The sequence below is a fragment of the Macrobrachium rosenbergii genome, chromosome 39 (assembly GCF_040412425.1).
Source record: "Macrobrachium rosenbergii isolate ZJJX-2024 chromosome 39, ASM4041242v1, whole genome shotgun sequence".
Classification (NCBI taxonomy): Eukaryota; Metazoa; Arthropoda; class Malacostraca; order Decapoda; family Palaemonidae; genus Macrobrachium; species Macrobrachium rosenbergii.
In genome coordinates, this window is record NC_089779.1 from 8,375,001 (window position 1) to 8,399,836 (window position 24,836).

At 36.9% G+C, this 24,836-nt stretch overlaps 1 protein-coding gene across 8 annotated transcripts in view; it reads right to left on the reverse strand.

Annotated features, from left to right (window-relative positions):
- LOC136825712 (galanin receptor 2a-like) overlaps positions 1-24,836 on the reverse strand; it is a 513,143-nt gene that overhangs the window by 218,114 nt on the left and 270,193 nt on the right. For all 8 annotated transcript variants that reach the window (XM_067082474.1, XM_067082478.1, XM_067082476.1 and 5 more), the window contains one exon: positions 20,855-20,889. Coding sequence is in view for 2 of the 8 variants with exons in the window: in XM_067082473.1 (XP_066938574.1) it covers positions 20,855-20,889 (35 nt within the window). In the remaining 6 variants the exon portion in view is untranslated. The remainder of the gene's footprint in view (positions 1-20,854; positions 20,890-24,836) is intronic.

Sequence of the window (24,836 nt, forward strand, 5' to 3'; positions counted from 1 at the left end):
AGCGGCTGTGCCTCGTAGGCTGACACCTTTCACCTTAAGAACTAGAGCCACAACCAAAATTGTTCTTGCTTAGAAGGAGCACCAGAAATCACTGGCAGTGGGATGATAAAATGGGGTTAAGGTATAGAGTGCTTTTTCTTCAGCTAAAAAACCAATAGGGACTAACAGGGTCATTGTAAGAGTACATTACAAGAAAATGGCTACCCTTTAGTACATCTAGCCTAAGATTCCTCCATGGATTCTGCCACATAAACGGCAGAAATGGCCCTAAGTCCTGGCTATATGAGGGCACTAAGAATCTCCTGGTTTATAAATACTAAGGATAAACTGATAATATGAAATTTTGATATAAGAACCCTGAGTCTTACTGAAAAGACAGAACAGGCGGAAAATGAATTCAAGAGATGTGGAGTGGATATCTTAGCTGTTTGTGAATTGGAGTAAATGAATGGGAAAGTGAAACTAGATGGGGGTTAATGAGTATATCTGTTTAGGAAGACCAATGAAATTTATGTAGAAAGAGTAGGCCTGATCTTTACAGCAGATTTAGAAAAGGCACTGACTCACTAGAGGGCAGTGAGCATCCGATGATAGCTAGAAAGATTTCAATAAAAACAATGCAAAATTAATATTATCGAGTGCTGGCTCCAATAAATAATGTCTGAAGAATTAAAAGATGAATTTTACACAGAATTGTGGAATGTTATAGATGAAATGTCAGAAAGAGATATGAGAATTGTTGATGGTTATATGAATAGCAAAGTTAGTAGGAACAATGATGATATGGAAGATGTACTGGCAAAGAAAGCCTGGAAGGGACTTCAAAGGAAAATGGGGTGCGTTGTAAAAAAATATGGTGATGCAGGTACTTTTTTCCAACAAAATATCTCTACGAATGCAGTTGCACTTTGCCAGATGGAACTCACTGACTGAGAGAGAAAACTTACACTGAGGAATGTTAGGTACAGAAGAGCATACGTCGGTAGTGATCACCAACTAAGTTAAAATTAAAGCACTTACAAAAAAGCTGACAGAGTATCTAGTTCGAATAGAGTAAAACTTCTTGAAGATAAACAATAAGAGACTTTTCTACCTGATCAAAGAAATAGATTTACAGTTCTAGAAACCATATCTGACGGGGAAGCAGACACTGACTGAGGACTGCTTTGATTTTGAGAAGTCAAACCTGGGATAAGGGGTACCGACGGAAAACTTGTATACTAGAAAAGATCTGGGACACAATAAAGGACAGACCTAAGCAAAATGTATGTGCAGACAAATTTCAGGAAGGAGTTGCTTGAAGATCAAGTAGAGATAAAATACTTAGACACACAGGCTGCCGATGCTGACAAAGCCATGTGTTCAGGGAGGGTAATAGTGCTCGTGTAGCCCACAGAATTATTAATAAAATATCCAAGGGTAAAAATAAAGACAGGAAAATTCCTCTCAAAAACAGGGATAAATTAGAAGTAAAATTTTTGTGAGGTCATGAATATGAGATTTAAAGGGAATAATTTATTAGATAACCCAGACGAAGAAGACCTGAATATACTTAAGAATGAATTCACAGTTTTAGGAGTGAAAACAATAATAAAGAAACTTAGGAGATGGAAAGCATCAGGTTGTGATGAAAGCATCGCAGAGTTGATTTTAACTGAAACTGCTAGACTCTTTTGTAAAATCTGGAATAAAGACACTAAGCCGAATGATTGGAAAGTGGAAGCCGTAGCAAACGTATAAAAAAGGAGGATCTGACTGAATGTGGTAAATACAGAGGCACTGATAAAAATCTTACAGATGAATAAGCTGGTTTTAGAAAAGGCAAGACTTGCACAGATCAAATACATGAGTACTGGAGGCAGAGTATGCACACAAGGAAGAAATAACACTACACTGAGAAAGAATGAATGAGACTGAATCTTTCAGATATTAGCTACTAGTTCTTCTGGGTTGGAATTTGGTGAAAGAATAAAAAAGGCAAACCAAATCATGGGCTGGTTGAATAAGATTTTGGAAATCAAACAGACTGAAATTCCATAAAAAAATTAGATTATACATGAGGCTGGTACGATATGTATTGCTATGCAGACACGAATCTTGGTAAGATAATGAAACTGGATCTAAAAGATTTTGTGGACTTGAAAATAAAGCTTTACAAACAGCATTAGAAATCAGATGGCGGGATAGAGTCATAATTGATAAAAAAGGGAAATTACGAAAGTTTATACGAAGAATGGGATAATGATGACAAGGAGGTGGAGACGCCTGGGACACGTACCTCACACAACCCCTGGGGGAATAGTATGTAACTGTTAGCTAGACCCAGGGGGCACCAGACGACCTACTTGAATGAGAACTATGAAAATGAGGCTTGAGGTAAGACTTATGGAAGACAAAGCATAGGAAAGGGATGAGGTGGCGGATTTTCTGTGAGGCTCTTTGTGTCATGTGGCGTTAGAGGCAACAGTGATGGCATTAACAACTAAAAGCAGTGATATTTTTCCCGTCATGTTCCCTCCATCATTACACCTAGAGAACTCTGAGCACGAACAAATGATAATACATTGATGTTTAGTGTGGACCACGTCCAATTTTACTTATTATATGTATTTTCTCTCTTGCAAGCACCTCTGATTTGGATGAGTTCATCAGGATGCCGATCCCTAACAGCAAGTTGGGAGTTTACCTCCGCCAAGTTTGAGACCGAAAATCTCTATACTTCTTAACGGGCAAGATGGTTTCCAAAACGACAAATCTAGAAATGGACGCCCAGGACATGTTTTCGTGCAAGTTACATAAAAAACCGTTCATCCGTTCTCGAAATGTTTTTACGCACAGACAAGTTCGAAAACACATCCTCTGAACTTATTTCACGGAAAAAGCCTTTCCAATTTCACAGTGAAGGTAAAACGAGGCAAAAGGTCGCCAATGATTATGTTGAGGAAATGAGCAAATTATCTGTTACCTGTTACGTCAGTGTCGACCGCCATATATACGAACCGTGAAAGACTAATTTAATATTATAATCGTTAAAGATGATTAACCGTCATATAAAAAAAAAAAAAGTTCAAATCTCGCTAAATCGGATTCCATGATGTTCAAGTACCAACTAATTCCACATGAAAACGTATTTTTGTTTAATGGTATTCACGATTATTACTTTAAAGTATTTTCAGAAAGTGCTTTAAAAATAAAATGCACGCATCCCGATTTTTTTTTTTTTTTTTTTTTTTTTTTGCTTGTGAATGACATTTGAAGAAAATGCTAACAAATTTGCTTCACAAATTCTACAGCCTCCTTTACGCTGCAAGGTAACGAAAACATCGCACAATGACAATTTTCAGGACGAAAATAGCAGACTGTTGTGAATGTAAATTGTCCCTGCATATATCTGGGATCTTTCATTTTTCCCTGCAAAAAAACTTTAGAGGCTGTAGATTTAAAGAGTGCAAATAACGGCGACTTTTTCATAAAATTAAATTAAAAGGCTACGAAATTTCTAACCGAAGAATGGTAACTTTGGAGTTTTCCTAAAAATGAGAAATCAATCAAATACTATTTTAAAACTTTTGATTCTTTTCTTTGCAAGAACAAAATACACAATTTAGGCCAAAGGCCAAGCGCTGGGACCTATGAGGTCATTCAGCGCTGAAAGGAAAATTGAAGCACAAGGTTACGAAGGTGTAACAGGAGGAAAACCTCGCGGTTGCAATGTTAAACAATTGTTAGAGAGGGTGGAAAGTGCGATGGAAGAAAGAATATGAAAGCAGTTACAGTAAAAGGAATACAAGGGTCTGCAACTAGGGGCCGAAGGGACGCTGCAAAGAACCTTAAGTAATGCCTACAGTGCACCGCGTGAGAGGTGCACTGACGACACCCCCTACGGAGTTTTTCTTTATAAGGGAAAATGAAAAGCCACTTACGTACTTTTCAAACTTTTCTATAAAATTCCGAAGATGCCTTGCTCACATGGATCTTCGGCGACTTTTCACATGCGCATGTATCCCTCATCAGTCAACCATCTTTTATTCAAATGTATCTCTGTGTATGGCAGCATTTCTCGAGGCTTTCCCTGATTCACACATTATGGTAACATAATGTAAATCCTGATTTACATTATGGTAACATAATGCAAATCCTGATTTACATTATGGTGACAATGTAAATGGTAACATGATGTCAATCCTGATTCACGTTATGGTAACAATGTAAATCCTTATTCACATTATGGTAACATAATGTGAATCCTAATTTACATTATGGTAACATAAAATGTAAATCTTGATTTACATTATGGTAAATAATGTAAACTGTGCGATACCAAGGTCAGTTATCAATATTTCACCACGGAAATATTACAAATGACATAGGATAGAATACCCTCTTCAAGTTTTCCCTTTAAAGATTTTTTTGTCCTCGAACCATATTCTTAAGCGCTGAAACTTTTAGGCACGGCAACCTAATGGCCCCCCTCCCCCGTCCCCACCTCCTTCCAACTTCCTTAGGTGGAGCTAATCACGCCCACCCTCAATCGCAACGTCCATCAGTTCGTTCCCAATTTCCAGACCAAAAGGCTTAAACGTTTCCTGTTCTCGGCCCCAAGCCCGATGACAACAGGAAAATGAATGGAATGGAATATAGGATTTACGCCAAAGGGCAAGCGATGGGACCTATGAGGTCATTCGGCACTGAAAGGGAAACAGAATAAAAAGATCTGAAAGGTGTAACAGGAGGAAAACCTCGCAGTTGCACTATGACACAACTGTTAGGAGAGGTCGGAAGACAGGATGGAAGAAAGAGAAAATGAAATAGGAAAAACAATAAAAACGTTCAAAAAAAAAACAAAGGCAGGAAGAAAATTCTAACGCCTGGCAGCAGAGGGTAAGAACCAGTCACTGAACAGTCATTCGGCAAACCAGAGACTGCCAAAGCCCACAAGCAATTCCATGGCGTTCATATTTCAGTGCGCCAAGTCAAGTCAGTCCAGTGGCCAGACGATTTAGAACTGCAATCAAAAGTTCCTCTTGGAAGAAAGTCAGAGAAGACAAGTTTTGCCCCAAACGGCTTCTCGGAAGACGGACGCTTCATCCGGACAGTTTTTTCTCTTCCGCCCCCTTGTCGCGTAAGTCTTCCCTGGAAGAAGAGATTGAACAGGAAAACAACTTTCCCCTCGTAGCACGACGCACAAAAACCAGTACTGCGTTATTTGCTTGTTGCGTAACTGATGGCCCATGTGGGCTTCTTCCATATGAATAGGGTTCATCTTCTGAATAATAATAATAATAATAATAATAATAATAATAATAATAATAATAATAATATTCTCTTGACAAGAGAGCGTAGTAAAACACGGGGGATAACCCAGTACAGTTCAACAACAGGTAAAAGAGAGATGCTTTTCAATTACATAAACAGTTCGTCAATTTCAGAGTATCTCCTACCTTCGTCGTGCCCTCTGAACACCACAAAACACAAAGCCTTACACCCAAAAGGCGTTAGCCTAAATGATTCCGTTCATTACATCCGTCTAGAATGTCAACGTATATTACAATAGTGTAATTACCATTTCACTGGATTCCAAATACGAATGAAAATCGTACAATTCCCTACGCCATGCTTGAACTCAGTATCCCTAATGCTAACATTGAGAAAGGCATCTCCCTCTGATCATTATTCATAGGATGGGGGACAAAGGGGTGATTCTTACATATCGAAAGGCTGGAAAGAAAACAATTAACGTTTAAAGAGAAAATTTGAGTCTTGATTCGTACATCACGGTCATTCGTTCCCGGCTAAATGTTACATAAAAGTTACTGGCAAATGAAAACTGAAAAAAGAATTTACGAAGATCAGGTTTTTTGGTGAATTCCATAACTACTAACACTATTACTGCTACTATACTCTAGTTTTAAGAGAATTAAGTACTAAATAATATGGTCATTAGCAGTGGGCCAGGACATATTACCCATGTTTTGAAATTGTGATGTTATCTTTTTGACGTTGGGCTGACTTTTACGTAACAGTGGGCACGATGTATGGACTGATTCAAAACATCTTTCAAACAAATACTAACTGAAACGATGATGTTGGTGATAGTAGTGGTAGTATTAGTAGCAGTAGTAGTAGTCGTAGTTATGGAATTCGCAAAGAATCCAGGTCTTCGTAAAATCTGTTTTTAGTTTTCATATACCAGTAACTGCTATGTGATTTTCAGCCGGGAACAACGACTGACTGAGATATACAAATTAAGAATCTCTCTACTTTTCACTTCAAACGCTAATTGTTTTCTTCCCAGCCTTTCGATACGTATGAGCAACCCCTTTGTTCCCCCAACCAATGAATAATGATTAGGGAGAAGTGTCTTTCTCAATGCCGTCCCTTCTATTAGCATTAGGAATACTGAGAATAAACATGGCACAGGGAATTGTACTATTTTTTATTTGTATTTTGGAATCTAAAAGAAACAGTAATTGTACTTTACGCTTTGATTTATGTTGGCATGCTAGACTGATCTGATGAACGGAACCCTTTGGGTGTTGGCCGTTATGTTTTAGTGCAGATGTTAAGAAGTAATGTTTATATATATATATATATATATATATATATATATATATATATATATATATATATATATATATATATATAATAACCCAATGGCATAAGGCAACCCATTGTAAAAAAAAAAAAAAAAAAAAAAAAAGACAACCTGGCTCTGGATACGTCAGAAAATTTGCTTCTGGCTGTAACTAGGTGGAAACCAGCATTCACCAGACTTTCAGAAGGTTCACTGGGGTGACTAGATTAGGCAAAGGCACTAAACTTGGGGTATCCTGTGCCAGGAAAGTGATCTGTAATGCTACAGAAAAGTTGTGCACACAGACCCCCTCAACCACACAATGTGTGTGTAATTTTTCTGCATCACTACCAATCACTTACCTAGCACACAAGGTACCCCAAGTAGATTTTCTGCTGTAACTAGTTGCCCCGGTGCTCCCCCCAACAAAAACATTGGTGACATGCAAGCTTCTCACCCCGGTGGTCCTCTTGAAGGTCTGGTGAATGCTGGTGATCATCTAGTTACAGCCATGAGCAAATTTTTCTCGCGCATCATGGTCCAGATTGCCTTTTTTTATGCGAAGTGTTAACACACAGATTATTACACCAAGACTGAGGTTGCCTTTATTAAATAAGGGGTTGCCTATGGGTTATTATACAACACCTGTGGTTGCCACTTTCATACAAAGACAACACTTCACTGTTACTGGTGAGCGCAGCAGGACGACTAAATTAGGTAAGTGAGCTTCTTGTCACAGTTAAAGGTAGTCTATTTGGGCTACCGTGTCAGGCGAGTGATTGGTACTACTGCAGAAAAGTTTTGCACACGGGTGGAACCAAGACTCATCTTTAGGTCCTGGGTAGAACCGTTTCCGTCTTGGGCCGGCATCCTGCTTTCCTGAATAGCAGCATTTACATGCATTGTGCCAAATGCTAGTAAGCATGACATGTTAGATATGTTTTGAAACGCCTTTCATGTATGACTTGGACAGCCATAGGATTTACTTTTGAACTTATGAACACAATTTTTCACAGTCTCTCAACTCGACATTACTGTAAACAGACATAACATATTTGAGGAGGAACTTTAAGTTATCAAAAAAACTTTCATGCAGGTCACGAAGTACTTATGTGAAATAAGTATACAGAGAAAATATGGTTAGCAAAATTATGAAACAGAAACAAAAGTCGTAAATACTATAAGAAACATAAATAACGTATCAAGAATATAAAATGGGAAACGGACAACTGCAAAACACTTCAAAATCAGAGTAAAATCTGTAAGGAAAAAAGCGACAAAGGACCAATGAATAAGGATAAAATAAAACTGCCAACGAATATAAAAGTCTATAAAGGGTTGCTAATGGGGCAGCTGAATTGTAAAGGGACCGTGAGTGAAGCAAAGGTGCTAATGAAGGTTAAGGAATCATGAAGGAACAAAGATAATCGACGGTGGGAGAAAAGACATAAAGAGAAAATAAGATGAATAGGAAAAAGGGAATTGCAAATATGGTAAAGAAATTATAAACACGGAACTGTAAAATAACGAAAAAGTTATTGGAAATGAGGAAGGCAAAGAGGTAATGAAGCTGTGACGTCTCACCATCCCTGACTGGGCGGATCATGCTGTTGGAAAGCACCGAATGAGGAGGTGAACAGCAAATACAGAAAAAATTAATTACCAAATCAAATGAAAGGAAATGATTCGTGACGGAAAGATCACTAAGAACAGAAGATTCGACGCAGTAGAGATACACAGACAGGAATTAATGAAAATAATCATAAAATAACACTGAAAATAATACTGATAACAGAAATCTGAGACAATAATCAATAAGAAAACAATTGAAAATAACCAATAAACAAAAATTTATACAAAATAATCAGTAAACAGGGCAATCAATAAAAAAAATATCAACGTACGCAAAAACAAAGTAACAGCAAACAGTTGCAGAGGAAGCCCAACAAATACGAAACCTAAAGCAACAAATCACTTCATTTTTCAATAGCTGTCAAAAAAATTCAATCTAAAACAAATATGTCAATGCAAAGACTTGAGCAACGCAGTGAACGAGTCTAGTGTGTGACCTCCTGAATAATAACTTAAGGCCATGTCAATATTTTCAGAGCGTCTTTACTTTATCATACGTCCGATGTTTCTCCGGCCAGTTGTATTATAAAAAAACTTTTATGTGAGACAGACTAGGAAGACGAATAATAATCTCTACGTGTATGTAATGTTTATGTGTGTGTGTGTGTGTGTGTATATATATATATATATATATGTATATATATATATATATATATATATATATATATATATATATATATATATATATATATATATATATATATATACTTTGCACCTTTTTCCACAAGACATTATCCTCAAAACCATCAGACACTATGGTGCTGATTTTAACTTTTTATCCTACGTCATAAAACGCAAATGTATTCATACATTTCTTTTCTGCGTGTAACAGGTGACAACGTCCATTAGAATCCACACTTAGGCTTGCCGTCGTCCAGCCCCGGGTCGGAATCCCTCACGAATATGAAAGGAAGAAATACCAGGCGTTTAGATGTTTTAGAACCTGGCTGTTACTTCATTTTTAAACAGCTGTCATTTCTTTGGATTAAAAGGAATTCTTTTGATTGCTTTGGGGAGTTATTCAGTTTATTGAATGACCCACAAAGCCACACAACCTCCCATCCCACCTCTCTCTCTCTCTCTCTCTCTCTCTCTCTCTCTCTCTCTCTCTCTCTCTATGGTTCCTGTCGCTTGCATAAACAACGCACCACAAACAATTTATTTCTTGTTTTCTTTTTCTCCGGTATGCTTTCGTTTTTTTACGAGTGGGAAACAATGCAATCCTCTCTCTCTCTCTCTCTCTCTCTCTCTCTCTCTCTCTCTCTCTCTCTCTCTCTCTCTCTCTCTCTCTACACTTGGGTAACCACAAGATATTGTCGAAAAGCTTTCGTTATCATTTTAATTTTCTCCAAGATGATGATTTTTATTAAACATTTATAGCTGTCTTTTTTATATAAGCGAAGTCAGTTACTTTGCTAATTTCATTTCTCTCTCTCTCTCTCTCTCTCTCTCTCTCTCTCTCTCTCTCTCTCTCTCTCTCACACACACACATACTTTGCACAACATTCTCTCTCTCTTTCTCTCTCTCATACTTTGCATAACATTCTCTCTCTCTTTCTCTCTCTCATACTTTGCAAAACATTCTCTCTCTCTCTCTCTCTCTCGTCGAATACATAAAAGGCCTTGGTTGTAAATAACTAGAGGATCGTTAGCTTACTCTTTCTAAATCTCTGATATTCCGAACAGATAAATGGTCGATCGCAATTCTCTAAATTTCAAATACCTCGCTAAATTCCTAAATCTGAAAAACTTTAATTAAACCATAACAGAGTCAGGTATATTTATTTTCTTTCACATCACTGTCCAAGGCAATAATTACCCCAGGTATCCACCGCAACTCTCAAAAATACAGAAAGTGAGATGAAAAAACTTAATGCACTCTCTCTCTCTCTCTCTCTCTCTCTCTCTCTCTCTCTCAGTGGAATGTCATTTCCCACCAGAAAGAATTACACGGAGTTTTACGGCAAGCAAAAGACAATTAACTAAAAGTCACGGATCATTACATTCAGGGATCTTTCCCTTTGTCGTGAAAAGTTTGCGATTGTAATCATGATTTCGTCTGCCTCAGAGCCATGCAGAAATTGGAATGTATTTGGATCACTGTTATTGTTTCATCCTGACATCGAAGCTGCTTTGAATACTCTGTTAAAAAAGCAGTTTCACTTTGTTTACTCATACCCCCCCTCTTTATTTATTTTCCGTTCGGATTAAATACATTCGGGCGAATTAGAAAAGTGTCTATCAAAAATATGTCCTGAGAATGTAGCCAGTAGATTCTATATCCTACAAAAGATTTAAAAATCGAAACTGCTACAAAAAAAGTTACGTAGTCTTTGCTTATTCACCTTTAGCACTATGCAAAACGAAAGTGAACGAAAGAAAAAAAAAGACGTTAATTTGTATTTCAAGTAAGCACTACAAGATTCCATTCGGACTAGTGAAGACCCCATTGCTTAATCCATTCCGTGTCAAAGGCTGGCTGACAGTGAACGTACAGAAAGAATCGGACTGAATAAAAATACTTCTTACTAAAACACTTACGAAAGAAACATGTATAATAGGAACATTGACAAAACACATATTCATAGGATAAACTTCATAAAAGTCGATATAAACACATTTCACGTGAAACGAATTCCGAGAAGCGTTAAAACGGAACGACATGTGTTTTGTAAACAGTTCTAGAATGCACGTGGTTGATTCCAATCATTATTTGCAAACAAATACAACGGATGATGGTAGTATGGGAGAAAAAGTACACAAGAACCAGAAAAACTAGGATAGAATCAAACCTTAGGACATGCGAAATTGTTGAGCACACTCGCCTTCATGGAAGTGAAGTGTGGATCTTGAATGTGAATAAAAAAAAAAGGCAAAAGGTGAATATGAGATCAGGTTATATGGAAAGAGTAGAGGATTGGAGGAGAAGGAGTTAAAATGAAAGGATCTTAACATCCAGTCAGTGAAAGATGTAAGTGAAGAGGGACAGTATGGGTAGGGGGGGTAGACACGCTTTGAGGAGTCTTCAGTATAACGAGCAAGTGGTGGTAATAGGAGATTCCTGCTTAGGTACGCATCCACACTCAACGTATATTATGAATGTGGCAATAATGATCATTTTCTTTTTTTCTCTGGAGCCACTGCTATCATAGAAACTGACAGACTAGTAGTAAATACATAAATAAGTATATATATGCATATATATATGTATATATACTGTATATATATATGTGTGTGTGAGTGTGTGGAAAGGAATCAGGTTTGCATGTTCGCCACAAGGACGAGAAAATGAAAAAACCAAGTACCGAATACTTTCGCGTGATTGCTCAATATTTTCAAGGTACGCTGAATAAAGCTAGAGATTTTTCGCACGCAAGAAAACTTTTGCATAATAAAATATGAAAATCATCAAAACATAAAACAGCAATTAGAATAAGTAATAACAATGCAGTCTTACAAGTCCATTCTTACCATAAAAGAGCGAAGTTGCAAACAATTCAAAACCTAATAACGATAAGATTGCCAGTTAAAAAAACAGAAGACCATATGGATCCTATCTAATTACCGTAAAAGTGTAAATAATACGCTTAAAATGAAAAATAGAAAACAAAAGTAAAAAGCAATTACCAAAGTAAAAAGCAATTAACATAATACATGATGAAGCTAATAAAAATGCTTACAACATTTAGAATATTGTTTATACATATACAAATAAAGTTATTATATAAAAACAATTTTTCAACACAAATTCACGAGTACATATAGAGCTTCAGACACCATATCTGTGCATAAAAATTAAACTTCACATTACAAACATACAAAAACAATCACGGACACATGTACACACAAGGCAAGAGGCTGAACTTCATAAAAAGTCTAACAGTTATTCACGAAATACTTTACTCAATTGCTTAACAATTTCTTCGATAACAAAACCACCTAATTTAAAAAGACCAGAACTAATGTTCATTATGTCCCCATGATAGAATTTTATAAGAGCTGACTCTAGAATGTCACGTTTTGTGTAATTATTACAAGCAATTACTGATCCGCACGCCTGCCAGTCAATGTGACGACCAAAATTCATTTAGTGCAAAAATGTAGCAACGGAAGACTGAAAAGTTGAAATCCATTCTCATTTGGTCGGAGATCCTTTAGTAATTCTGTACATCCAGTTTAGTCCTCTGAATAAATTTCATTAAAACTACGAGCTGCAAGTCATCAAATGGAGGCTCTCCCATATCTAAAAGTCTTCTTGGTAAAACTGACCTGGGTATCACTTGTTCTTTGAAGCATTCACGCAGAAAATTCAACCTTAACTTCGTCTTACGGACCCCTATCAGAGCAGAAGAAAGTCGAATCCCCACAGGTAGAAGGTGGAGGGATATTTGCGACTTTTAAGACTGTTTTGTTATTGCTTATTCTTAATGCTGTTTTACGTTTGAATGATTTACTTCTTTTTCTTTTGTAAAGTTTTTTTTTCTGTACAGAAATTCTCTTACTATGTACCTTGAAAATGTGTAAGAATTACCCGGAAACACTCGGTACTTAGTTTTTTTATTTTCTCCTCTTTGTGGCGAACCTGCAAATATGTTATACACACACACATTATATACTGTATATATATATATATATATATATATATATATATATATATATATATATATATAAATTATATATATAATATATTCATTGCTACCCAATAGTTATGAAAAGCCTTCGTATCAGAGATTGAAAAGTGGCTACCAACTCCCTCAGGACTGAAAATAATCAAGAAATGTTATTACGTTACCGCGGACTGGCTTCCACTGAATAATATACTGGAAAATTTTGTCATATATCCCAAATAGGAGGTATGATGCATATTTTCCGTTATCTGTATCTGTTATGCTTTCTATTTTCTATATATATTTGCATATATATATATATATATATATATATATATATATATATATATATATATATATATATATATTATATAATTTACATGCAATGTCTGTAAGCATTAGTCCAAAATGGTACACTTGATTATATTCAAGATCATATTAAGATTCCTTAAAACTATGAATTGTCATTAAACATAAAATCACATTAGTCAAATCATATTTCAGTCATTGTTCACGCGGCAATCTATTGAGCAATGTATAAGCAAATGTGAGTATTGCCCCAAGTTACAAACACATCCCTAAGAGCTTATAATTTTGGTATATGCCCAAATGAACTTAAGGAAATGTTTCTCGACTACGAATGTGCTACATTTTCTCAGCCTTGACAATAAACTTATATTTAATTTTACGGGATTTTTGGAGAGTGGCTCATTCTGAAACCTGTTTTGTTCCTGATTTCGCTTTCATGAAATAGCATTCAAAGTAATTATAGCTGTTTAATGAAAACTTTTAGAATACGTGTTTGGCATACTTTGAATGTCGAAGAGCCTCGCTACTGGGTGGCGCCCCCCCCCAAAAAAAAAACAAGATAAACAAATAAAAAATAATGCTATTATGGGATACTATAAAACATTAATAGGTAAAAACACTGTCCAGTACCAATACCCTTACAACAAATGCTTGGAGCCACACTTCAGAAGAACCCTTTACATTCAACGAAAGCTGTAAATGAAAGTTTTCAAACCAAACGAACGTCCGCACCTGGATATGTGATCAGGGTAGAACCAAAGTTGCCAAAAGTCCCTCTTCTCAATGCAACTTCTTGCACATGCGCCAATTCCCACTTTGCAAAATTAATACATCGAATTAAATACATAGAAAGTCATGCCACTGAATTAGTGATGAAGTACTGAAATGTAATACATAAGTTTTGATGCTTTGACTTTTCAACTGCTTGGGATACTGGGCAAAAAAAAAAAAAAAAAAAAAAAAAAAAATATATATATATATATATATATATATATATATATATATATATATATATATATATATATATATATATATATATATAATAATTTTACAAAGCAAATACCGGTGGGGAGGCCAACATGATGAACTTATCTCGCTCCCAGTAAAATACGTTAAATATTAATCATATCACACACACAAATATCGTAATAACTTGTTAATAATCTTCATGAAAGACGGAAAGTTAATTCTTATCTAGGTGAAATATAGATGCTTTGTAGACGGCACTACATGGTTTTTGCAGCGACCATTCTGCTTACCAGCCGCACTGCTCTCTGCCTTTCATCTCATTATCCAGACCCTCTCCTTCTCCGCAAAGCTGTCCAACTTCTCTAACTTTACTTTGCTCCATTTTACACCTTTCACTGAAGAACAGGTCCTACGGTGGAAGTCTATTAATGTTTGCTAATTTGATCCAGTAGACTACTTAGAGTACGCTGGCCATATTCTTTCTGTATTTCCCTTTACCCCCTCTTAATTCTTCCTAATGAACACCTTAATATTCTTTGGAAGCTTCAATTTCAAGTCAATGGCCTCTGTGGGCCTGTTCCATATAAATAGGTTTCATCTTCTGAATATAATAATAATAATAATAATAATAATAATAATAATAATAATACCAACACAGCCTCTTGTTCCTGGCGCAGCAACCCGTAACGCATCTTCATAACGGGTCAGTCTACTAATCTTCAAATTAGTCCCCTTATTTCCACTAAGGTTTATTTTACCCCAATACATCTGAAGAGTAAGTTATTGGTTTATCTCGGCTGTTGAAACAATATAAGTTTGAAAATGATTCTGATTTTTAAGTTAATACATTCACATCCCAGCCAACCGATCACGATGCTATGTTATCAAGACGAGACATCTTTCTTTTGACGAACTCCAACATTTAGAGTGAAAACGTTTCCAGAGCTCTCTACATTTATATAAATAATAAAAAGTTTAGCGCGAGTTCATTTTGCAAAACGTGACTGTGGAGCTTCTGCTTCTTATAAATTCGGAGACTTGGGTCTTCCAGCGTCTTCTGTACCTTCGCATTCTCTGGCCCCCAGTATGAAGCATCTTTTGTTTCCTTCCATTTCCGTGCCTTCTTTACGCTCATGAAGGGACCATACAACGGCCCAGCGTTCTACCTCAAGGACCCATGTTTATGTGTTCTGGGGCCGCGGTAACCACGACGCTTCCCGACCTGCAAATGTTTTGAGGAAAAAATTATTCTCACATAGTAAATAAGGTCGGAGACGAGGACTGAGAAAGAGAGAAAATTTTAAGACTGTCTTATGAATAATTTTGCCAAGGAGAGGTGGGGATTACTCCGTCGAGGCACTCTCGTGTTTGTGTTTTAGTTTGTTCTATTTATTTTATTTATTTATGTCATCTCTCTCCGCACTTCTGCCACCCACGACAGTCGACTAACAGGCAAGTAACTAACTGACTGCTTAGCTCAGCAGGCCTGCTGGAATTGAAAGGAGACAAAACGAGTCCAAATCGTTCAATCTCTTGTCCATTTCAGGACTCGAGGGATCAAACGCCGGTTCTTCTCTTGTGAGCCGGTAGTAGTCCCACTGATCTACGATGACGTTGGAAGCGACACAGACAGACAGACAGACGAGGAGAAAGACTGTGACACAGACAAAGAGAGAGAGAGAGAGAGAGAGAGAGAGAGAGAGAGAGAGATTGGTTATAGCTGTTAAAACTGGCGTCACAACATCTAGTTACTGCCAGAGAGAGAGAGAGAGAGAGAGAGAGAGAGAGAGAGAGAGAGAGAGAGAGAGAGACTGGTTATGGGTATTAAAACTGGCGTCACAACATCTAGGTTATTGCAGAGAGAGAGAGAGAGAGAGAGAGAGAGAGAGAGAGAGAGAGAGAGAGTGAGAGAGAGAGAGAGAGAGAGATGCGACCAGAATGGACGTGCTGCATGCGTTTATATATATATATATATATATATATATATATATATATATATATATATATATATATATATATATATATATATATATATATATATATGTATATATACCAGCTACAGACCCTGTCCTTCCAAACCATAGCAGCATTCTATCACTGGGAGTGGGAACAGGAGCGACTTCGGCGGGGAATGAAGGCAAAGGAAGGAAAAGCTGCGGTAATGAGGCAGATGGAAATAGCATCTGAGAGAAAGCCCTCAAAAGGAAGCCCCGAGAGAAAGATTTTCCCCTCTGTGGTGGAGGGGCGGGGGGGGGTGTCATGGAGGGTAGGAGATGGAGGATTGGGGAATGAAGGGCTGAATGAACGATTCATTAAGCTCAATTATTATTATTATTATTATCATGATTCACAAGATAGAACCTATTCATAGGGAACAAGCCCACCAAACGGGTCCATTGACTTGAAATTCAAGCTTCCAAAGAATATTATGCTCTTCATTAGGAAGAAGTAAGAGGAAGTAAAGGGAAATACAGAAAGAAGAGATGCCACTTATTAAAAAAGGAAAAATAAATTGATAAATGGATAAACAGACAAAAATGTATTAGAGTGTATTAAATGGGATGGATTAGTAAGGAGGTGCCGACGGTGCATACTGGACAAAGCATGAAAGGTTGGGGATAGCAGGAATGGTGCAGGAGGATGGTGAAATCAGGATGGTGAAGCAACGGATAAGAGATGAGAGTTGGTGAAGGAATGACGCTGAAATGAAGAGGGTGAGGAAAAAATGGAGGAGGTGTTGCGTAGTGCTATTACTGATGGTGGTGTGATGATCTGAACTGGATTTAACAGAACATATGGCCACTCGGAGCAGGGTCGTAAAAAGATGAAAATAGTATTATTTACAACTCTTCTTTTTTTGAAGACTGTTTTTGTTTTTTCTTTACTTTTAATAATTTTTTTTATTCAGGCCTCTTATTTAGTGCTCATCCTCATCACTCCCATCACTGGTGCTGTCTGAGTGGCTCAGTTCAACTGAAAATGACTCAAACATGTGTTCAAAAGCAATGTCTTTCTTACTATAGTCTTCTAGAATCGTTTTCGAATGCTCTACGCATTTTTTCCAGTTGTCTGTAGTCACATTATCAATAGCTTTTATTGTCAGTTCTTCAACCTTTAATTGCTGGTCGTTTGAATTATTTTTCTCTATTTCTTGTTTGATTTGAACCCAAATGAGTTCAATTGGGTTAAACTGGCAATAGTATGGTGGTAGTCGGAGTACTTCGTGCCCTACAACAGCAGCAAGTTCATTGGTTTCATAGCGCAACTTGGTTTTCTTGTCAGGCTATACAAGTTGATGTTCCAGTCTGGTGTGCGAAGAGTAGTAGGGAATGTTGTTGTCACGTAACCACTTGATGATATTTCCTTTTCTTGAATTTCCTGTAGGTTCCCTGTTCAGCTGCATGTTGTTATAGGGAGCGTTCCATAATAATTAATGATCTTAGAGGGATGTTCGGCATCAATTAATCTAGAAACCATTTCTTGAATGTATGGATATTCATGGAGTCATGATAATCTCCTTTATTACCAGTCTTGGATTTGAACATTGACAGTGCACCAAGAACAACGCCTTCAGAACTTCCTGCGTGGACGATGATGAATCCGCCATCTCTGCCGATTTTTGTGTTAGGCCCCAATGGTACCCTCCATATCCATCTAACATTGTTCAACGCTGGCATTTTGATTGATCCAAGTTGCATTAAGATATATTTCTGGCCTTGGACATTCACTGCTTCTTTTGTTTTTGAGTTCCCTTAGGAATTTGTTTCTGGCAGCTACAATATCCGATCTCTCCATCAATATAGCTCTGCTACTACAATGTTTCTTATATCTGATTCCCACAATCTTCAGTGATTTACCCAGGCTTGTGCTTCCTCCTCTAAAATCCACTGATGGCTCCCTCAGTCTCCTTGGCAGCAAATCAAGTGTAGGCAGCTCTCCTCTTCCGTAAAAGGAAAGAATTTCTCTTCTTATCACTTCCTTGTCGAAATCATCAATCCTCCTAAGGACAGTCGATAGATAATCAAGATGGAGTGGTGAATGAATTACTCCATCTTCACTCCTCTTGCCTTAGAGCATGATCCTGCTGATTAAGCTTTGTGAAACATTCGTTGCCTCAGAGGTTTTCTTTACAATTTCTTGTATCAGGTCTGTCTTGTCCTTATTACTGAAATACTTGAAGACGTTAAGGACAATATTCCTAGCTTGGCTGATGAGTCTGGTTGTTCCTGCTGGCCTACCAAAGGTAAGGGTAAGGGTGGTACCAGACGCCATCCTCTCCATCTCAATGCAAGAGGGTATCTGAATCCTGCAACTCCGGTTCACTATAAGGACAGGCCTGCTAGCCGTATGAGCAATATTGTGAAAGAGGGGAGGGGGTTAGGCTGGGGTGGCAGGGTGGTAGGGAGGATGTGGGCGTGGCCGAGTGATATTCTTAAAATGCGTCGACTATAAATACCATTCTGGTCCACCGAAATGAGAGAATATAGAATTTAGGCCAATGAGGTCATTCAGCACTGAAACTGAAATTGACAGTAAAAAGGTTTGAAAGGCGTAACAGGAGAAAAACCTTGCAGTTGCTCTATGGATCAATTGTTAGGAGAAGGTGGATATTAAGATGGAAGAAAGAGAATATGAACAGAGGTACAGTAAAATGAATGAAAGGGGTTGCAGCTAATGGCTGAAGGAACGTTTTAAAGAATCTTTAAGTAATGCCTACAGTGCATTGCATGAGGTGCACTAACGGCACTATCCCACTACAGAAGCCACAGAAAAGAGGCTGAGTTATTTCGAATACTCTGATTTGTCCAAGGCGACTTTCGGACAGGTCGGTAGCCCACCTTGGAGACAGTGAGTCAATGTATATTTCACACATATCTCAGTATGATTGTGTAAGCACCAATCATGCATAATAAAACGTGATCATTCACGCTTATATTCTCACATTCCCATCTTGACTGCATTTATGCATATCATTCAGGTAAAATTAACACAATATGTACGCTTCTACGCAAACATGCGAGTAGGTGATATTTTTGGCAGAAACTCAGGGCACATCCGCTCAATGGTTGTTTTCAGCACATTTCCGATTAGGAGGAAGTTTGCATTTAATGAGAAGCGTAATGAACGGCAAAATAGCATCGGCTGATCCGCTTACCCTGAAGTACCCACACAGCCAAAAACACCCCCCTCCCCCGCCCCCCGGCCCACCACCTCTATCCGACTCTCCCAGCACGCAGTCCCACCACCTGCCCTCGCGTCTACCTGACAGTTTCATCTTTAATCTACTTCGGGGAGGTTTATGGCTGCTTAGCGCCGACGTTATTAACCAAAGTTTAGAACAGTGTATCCTTCGGGAGACGGCAATTTAAGGAAACTTACATTACTCGCGTGATGAACGGTGTCTTCCTCCTGAAGACAAGAGTTGAAGACAAAAATAATTTGGCTGTCTTTCATTCTGCATAATGAGGGACATATTTTTTTTTTATATTATGAATATGGTCATTCATCTTAGCCTAAAGACGCGGAGTTTGGTAAATAACACGTAATTATTTTCCCTTTAACATTTCTGTATATAGCAAGCGCCTTTCCCTTTTGTTTCTCTCAGATATACTTTTCATTGTTTTCTGCTTACATATATATATATATATATATATATATATATATATATATATATATATATATATATAATATAATATATATAATATATATATATATATATATATATATATATATATATATATATATATATATATACATATATAATATATATATATATATATATATATATATATATATATATATATATATATATATATATATATATAAATATATAATATATATATAATATATATATATATATATATATATATATATATATATATATATATATATGAGAGAGAGAGAGAGAGAGAGAGAGAGAGAGAGAGAGAGAGAGAGAGAGAGAGAGAGAGTTCTTCGGATCAAAGCAGTTATAAAAATTGCAACCACTATTCCCTGCCTAATACGTAAGGCTGAATAAATGTTCATGGACCTAACTAAAACAGAATGTGTTAAACAACTTTAAATACAACTGCCATACAATGGACACTTAACTTCTCGATTCCCCATTGTTTTTTTATACGATTCCCACGGCAAAAGGTTGAAAATCCTGATGGGAATTGGAATGAAACAGTTACCACTTCCCGCGCCGATTTTCGAACTCGGGCAGTAGACAGAATTGCGTCGAGCGTTTTCACAACTACGTTACTACAAATAATAAAAGTTTCTAGAATTTCGTTACGTTTCAAATAACAACAAGTAAAAAAATGCGCCGAATTTTCTTCGGCGCAATCGTGTTTTCTGTACAGAGTATAATACTGTATTACCTTTCAACCACGGCCCATGAAACTCTTAGCCGCGGCCCATATAACTCAGCCACGGTCCGGTGGTGGCCTGTGTTGTTGGTACCTTTAGCGTTGCCAGACGCACGATTATAGCTAACTTTAACCTTAAATAAAATAAAAACTACTGAGGCTAGAGGACTGCAATCTGATATGTCTGATGACTGGAGGGTGAATGATCAATATACCAATTTGCAGCCCTCTAGCCTCAGTAGTTTTTAAGATCTGAGGGCGGACAGTAAAAGCGCAGACGGACAGACAAAGCCATCACAACAGTTTTCTTCTAAAGAAAATTAAGAAGCCACGATAAAATTTGTCTGTTTTGCAGAGACAGCAGTGATATTTACTGTACAACTGAAGGATCACACTGAACTTGCACTTACCTGTATGAAATCTGAAATTCTGGGCGACTTCCGGCCTGTCAAAGAAAAACAAAAGAAAATTATGAACTGAAATAAATTCTCTAATTAAAAAATGCTTTTTTGGCCCATCTGTACCCTTCAATAAATAAATAAATAAATAAATAAATAAATAAATAAATAAATAAATAAATAAGGCCTACCACTAAAAGGTAGGAAGGTTAAATGCTGCAGAGGAAAAATCAGCAGGTATAACACTATTTTTTTTTTTATAATTTATTATTATTTTCAAAATCATTATTATTATCATTACCAAAAATATACATTTTGACGAAACAAAGGGCCATAAACTTATGCACCATACTTCTATGGAAAAGAATGCTTACAACTGAGATGTAGACAAACGGTGTCAAGAAAGAAAGAAAAAAAAACATGAATATTCTTTAATTATAAAATACAAAAAAATATCAATAAATAATCCATAAGATAAAACTTAAAAGTTATTTCGGATGAAAGAGGCATTTATTTAGCCTTCGCATTTTGCTACAGATAGTATAAAAACAAGATAATAAAACAGAGAGAGAGAGAGAGAGAGAGAGAGAGAGAGAGAGAGAGAGAGAGAGAGAGAGAGATGTCGGTCGTTCCAACTTCCTGATTGAGCAGAGACGTAGCAGACTCTTATTACAGAAAAGCGAACGCGGGTGAAGAGGAGGAGGAGGAGGAGGAGGGGAACAGAGAAATGATGATAACCAGGAGAGGAGATAAATGAGGGCGGAGAATAAAGGTGAATAGACGGCAAATAATACTGATGACGATGATAATGACGAGAAGAAGAAACAGAGTATGAAAATCTGCTACAACAAGGAATGATATAACGGAGAAAGCAGAACTAGATACGTAAGTGATATGAAAGAAAAATAAATTATGATGAAAGTGGATATTATTGGGGGTCGATTAAGTTGAAGGAGTTTTTTTTTTTTTGTTCTTGTTTTAATTATGTTTGTTGAAGATATGACTGTCAGCTACTTTTTAAAATACCTCTGACATCGAGCTGTGTATATGGCATTTAAAAGTCATTATTCTTCTGAGAGGGATCTCATCTTACCAAGCAAATAAAACCCAACATGTATCCATTCTCTCTCTCTCTCTCTCTCTCTCTCTATTACCACATAAATACATAAATACAGACAGACAAACAGGCAGTATATGCAGAAAGAATAGAAGACAAAAGCTTGGGGAAAATTACATATAAATCGAAAGCCTTTGGAGGTACAAACAGAGAAATACTCAAAAGCACCGATTGGGGCGAAAAATGCATTGGGAAAGATGGGCCTTATTTTCAGGAGTGAGAATGCCTGAAGCTTTGGTAGTTTTCTGTACAAAGGTCCACCTATAATTCATATTATAAAGGTGCCACCCACTGTAAGGAAATGGCATTATATATATATATATATATATATATATATATATATATATATATATATATATATATATATATATATATATATATATATATATATATATATATATATATATATATATATATATATATATATATGTATATGTAATGTTGTACGTATAAAAGTATATCTGTTAGGGCTATGAGCTTAAGAATAGTGAAAAAACAAACAATAGTACATTACGAAGGGCAAACAACCTAAAATTATATTTACAACTCTAATCTACCTAAAATAGTATTGATAATACTGATCTTTTATAATGGTCAGATGTAAGAAGTCCTTGGAAGGTCCCTTTTGATAACATCTATTTCCTCAGGATATTGGCCACCGCGGTTTCGAAATATCGCGAGAAATATATTATCTCTCTCTCTCTCTCTCTCTCTCTCTCTCTCTCTCTCTCTCTCTCTCTTTCTCGCGCGCGCGCGCGGACGGTCATTGTACAACAAAAACTATCCTGCACCTTTCTCTTTCATTTCATAAATTTCACAAAATCGTCAGATTTCTTGAAAGAAGGCGATCCATGTTACTACAATATCGTGCAGTATTTGAGCAACAAATTACCGGGGCTTTTGGCAACACTGCAGTAAATAACTTGGCAACGTCAACTTGGTTCTTAGCGCTTTGGAAAATCCCTCCACCTTTAATAAAAACAAGTGGGGCCCCTTTGTTAGAAACCCGTCCTTAAGAACTCCAAAGGTCTTATTGGTATTACGTTAAACTGGAATGGTTGTCTGAAACATCTGAAAATAGGTGTCGTTCTTGTAAAATATTTGTATAACCTATTTACTATTTATAACTGGAAGTCACAATTGCCAGCGTTTTGAAACGATGTGACAAAGGACTTTGTTTTCTCACTAAAGCAATACAGCATTTCCCTGCTAATCACTGAAAGTCAGCAGGTTTTGATACGGATATAAAGTTTATGTAACCAAGTGTGTATTCTGAATAATACAAATAGAGACAGATCTTTTCATATTTCATTTTGCAGCTTTTTCGCACTAACGCAATGCATTTAAATGCAAACGTATACTATTCAATAATTAAATACCTTTATATATATACATATATATATATACACACATATATATAGAATCTACTGGTCACTTTCACTAGATACGTATGTTACTGTGATACAATGCCCGCTTTACTTCTCGAATTCTTCACACATTTTGGATACAGTTGTCCCTATAAAGCCTAATATATATAATATATATACATACATACATACATAAATATATATATTACATATATAATTACCTACTGAATGGTTTCAACAAGGTGCAGAGAGAGGTATTACCTCGCTGATGATGCTTTTTATAACATAACATGATGATGTACAATTCGACTAAGAACTGATCACTCACGTCTTTTGCTTTTTCTCTCTTCCCCTTCCTATCCACCATAACTACGATCCACAGCAGTCGAATCACAACGAGGTACATAATTTACTGCTTAGGTCGACAAAGAAACTTGCAAAAAGAGAGAGAGAGAGAGAGAGAGAGAGAGAGAGAGAGAGAGAGAGAGAGAGAGAGAGAGAGAGACGAAACGAACCTATGAAGCATATCTCTCTCATCACTGGTCCTAGAATAGCCTTAGAAACAAAAGAGGCAAAAAAACAATGCTTTTCTCTTTTCGAAATCTTCCTTCTTCTTCTTCTTCACCCCGGGCGTCAAACCCGTTCAATAAAGGGCGATGAAAAGCTTCGGGAATCCTCCGCGGCTAAATTGAGAAGAGCGGCAGGGCACTTTTTTTTTTCTTCCCTTTCTACCTTCTACCCTTTTAATAAGCAACGGGATTCATAGGAATAAAAGATCATCGATTTTTAAAGAATGGTCTTCTGAGAATGAAGAGGGGTGAAAGCTATACAATAAAATGAATCACAACAGCTCATAACATGGTGTTTTTGTGATTCATCATCAAGGGAGTTTATTTTCTTTTGTCTTGCTGAAATGGAGATGATAGTTTTCGCGCTGCCCAAATAACTATGAATAATTCTGGAATATAAACCTGATAGAGGAATATACAAAACACACCTTTAAAAACACTAATCTGAAAACTTACTCATAAACATGCATTTTTTTTAAAGCGTAAGAATAATATATCGGGCTTCAACAAGGATAGGAATTATGAGTCGGAACGGAGAAATTGCCTTCAGTCCTTGTTTCGTCAATACGCGAAGCTATCATCGCTTGTGTGTGTGTGTGTGTGTGTGTGTGTGTGTTTTGGAGAGAGAGAGAGAGAGAGAGAGAGAGAGAGAGAGAGAGAGAGAGAGAGAGAGAGAGAGAGAATAATTCTCAGAATGGGAAGACCAAACGTAAAGAGAAAGCAGATCTATTAGGCCTTGTGCCAGCGGTCATTTCGTGATTAATTTCGGCCGTGGCAAATTCCCATCTCGGCTCCTTCCCTTGCTGATTGGATTACAGCATCCATGATCTCCACGGGGACCTACCTAGATGGCTGGATCGGGCAGGATAAGCGTTAAATAACAAAGATGAAGGGGTCAGGTATTGATTCCGAGGGCTGCCACGATAGGTCAAGTAGGAGAA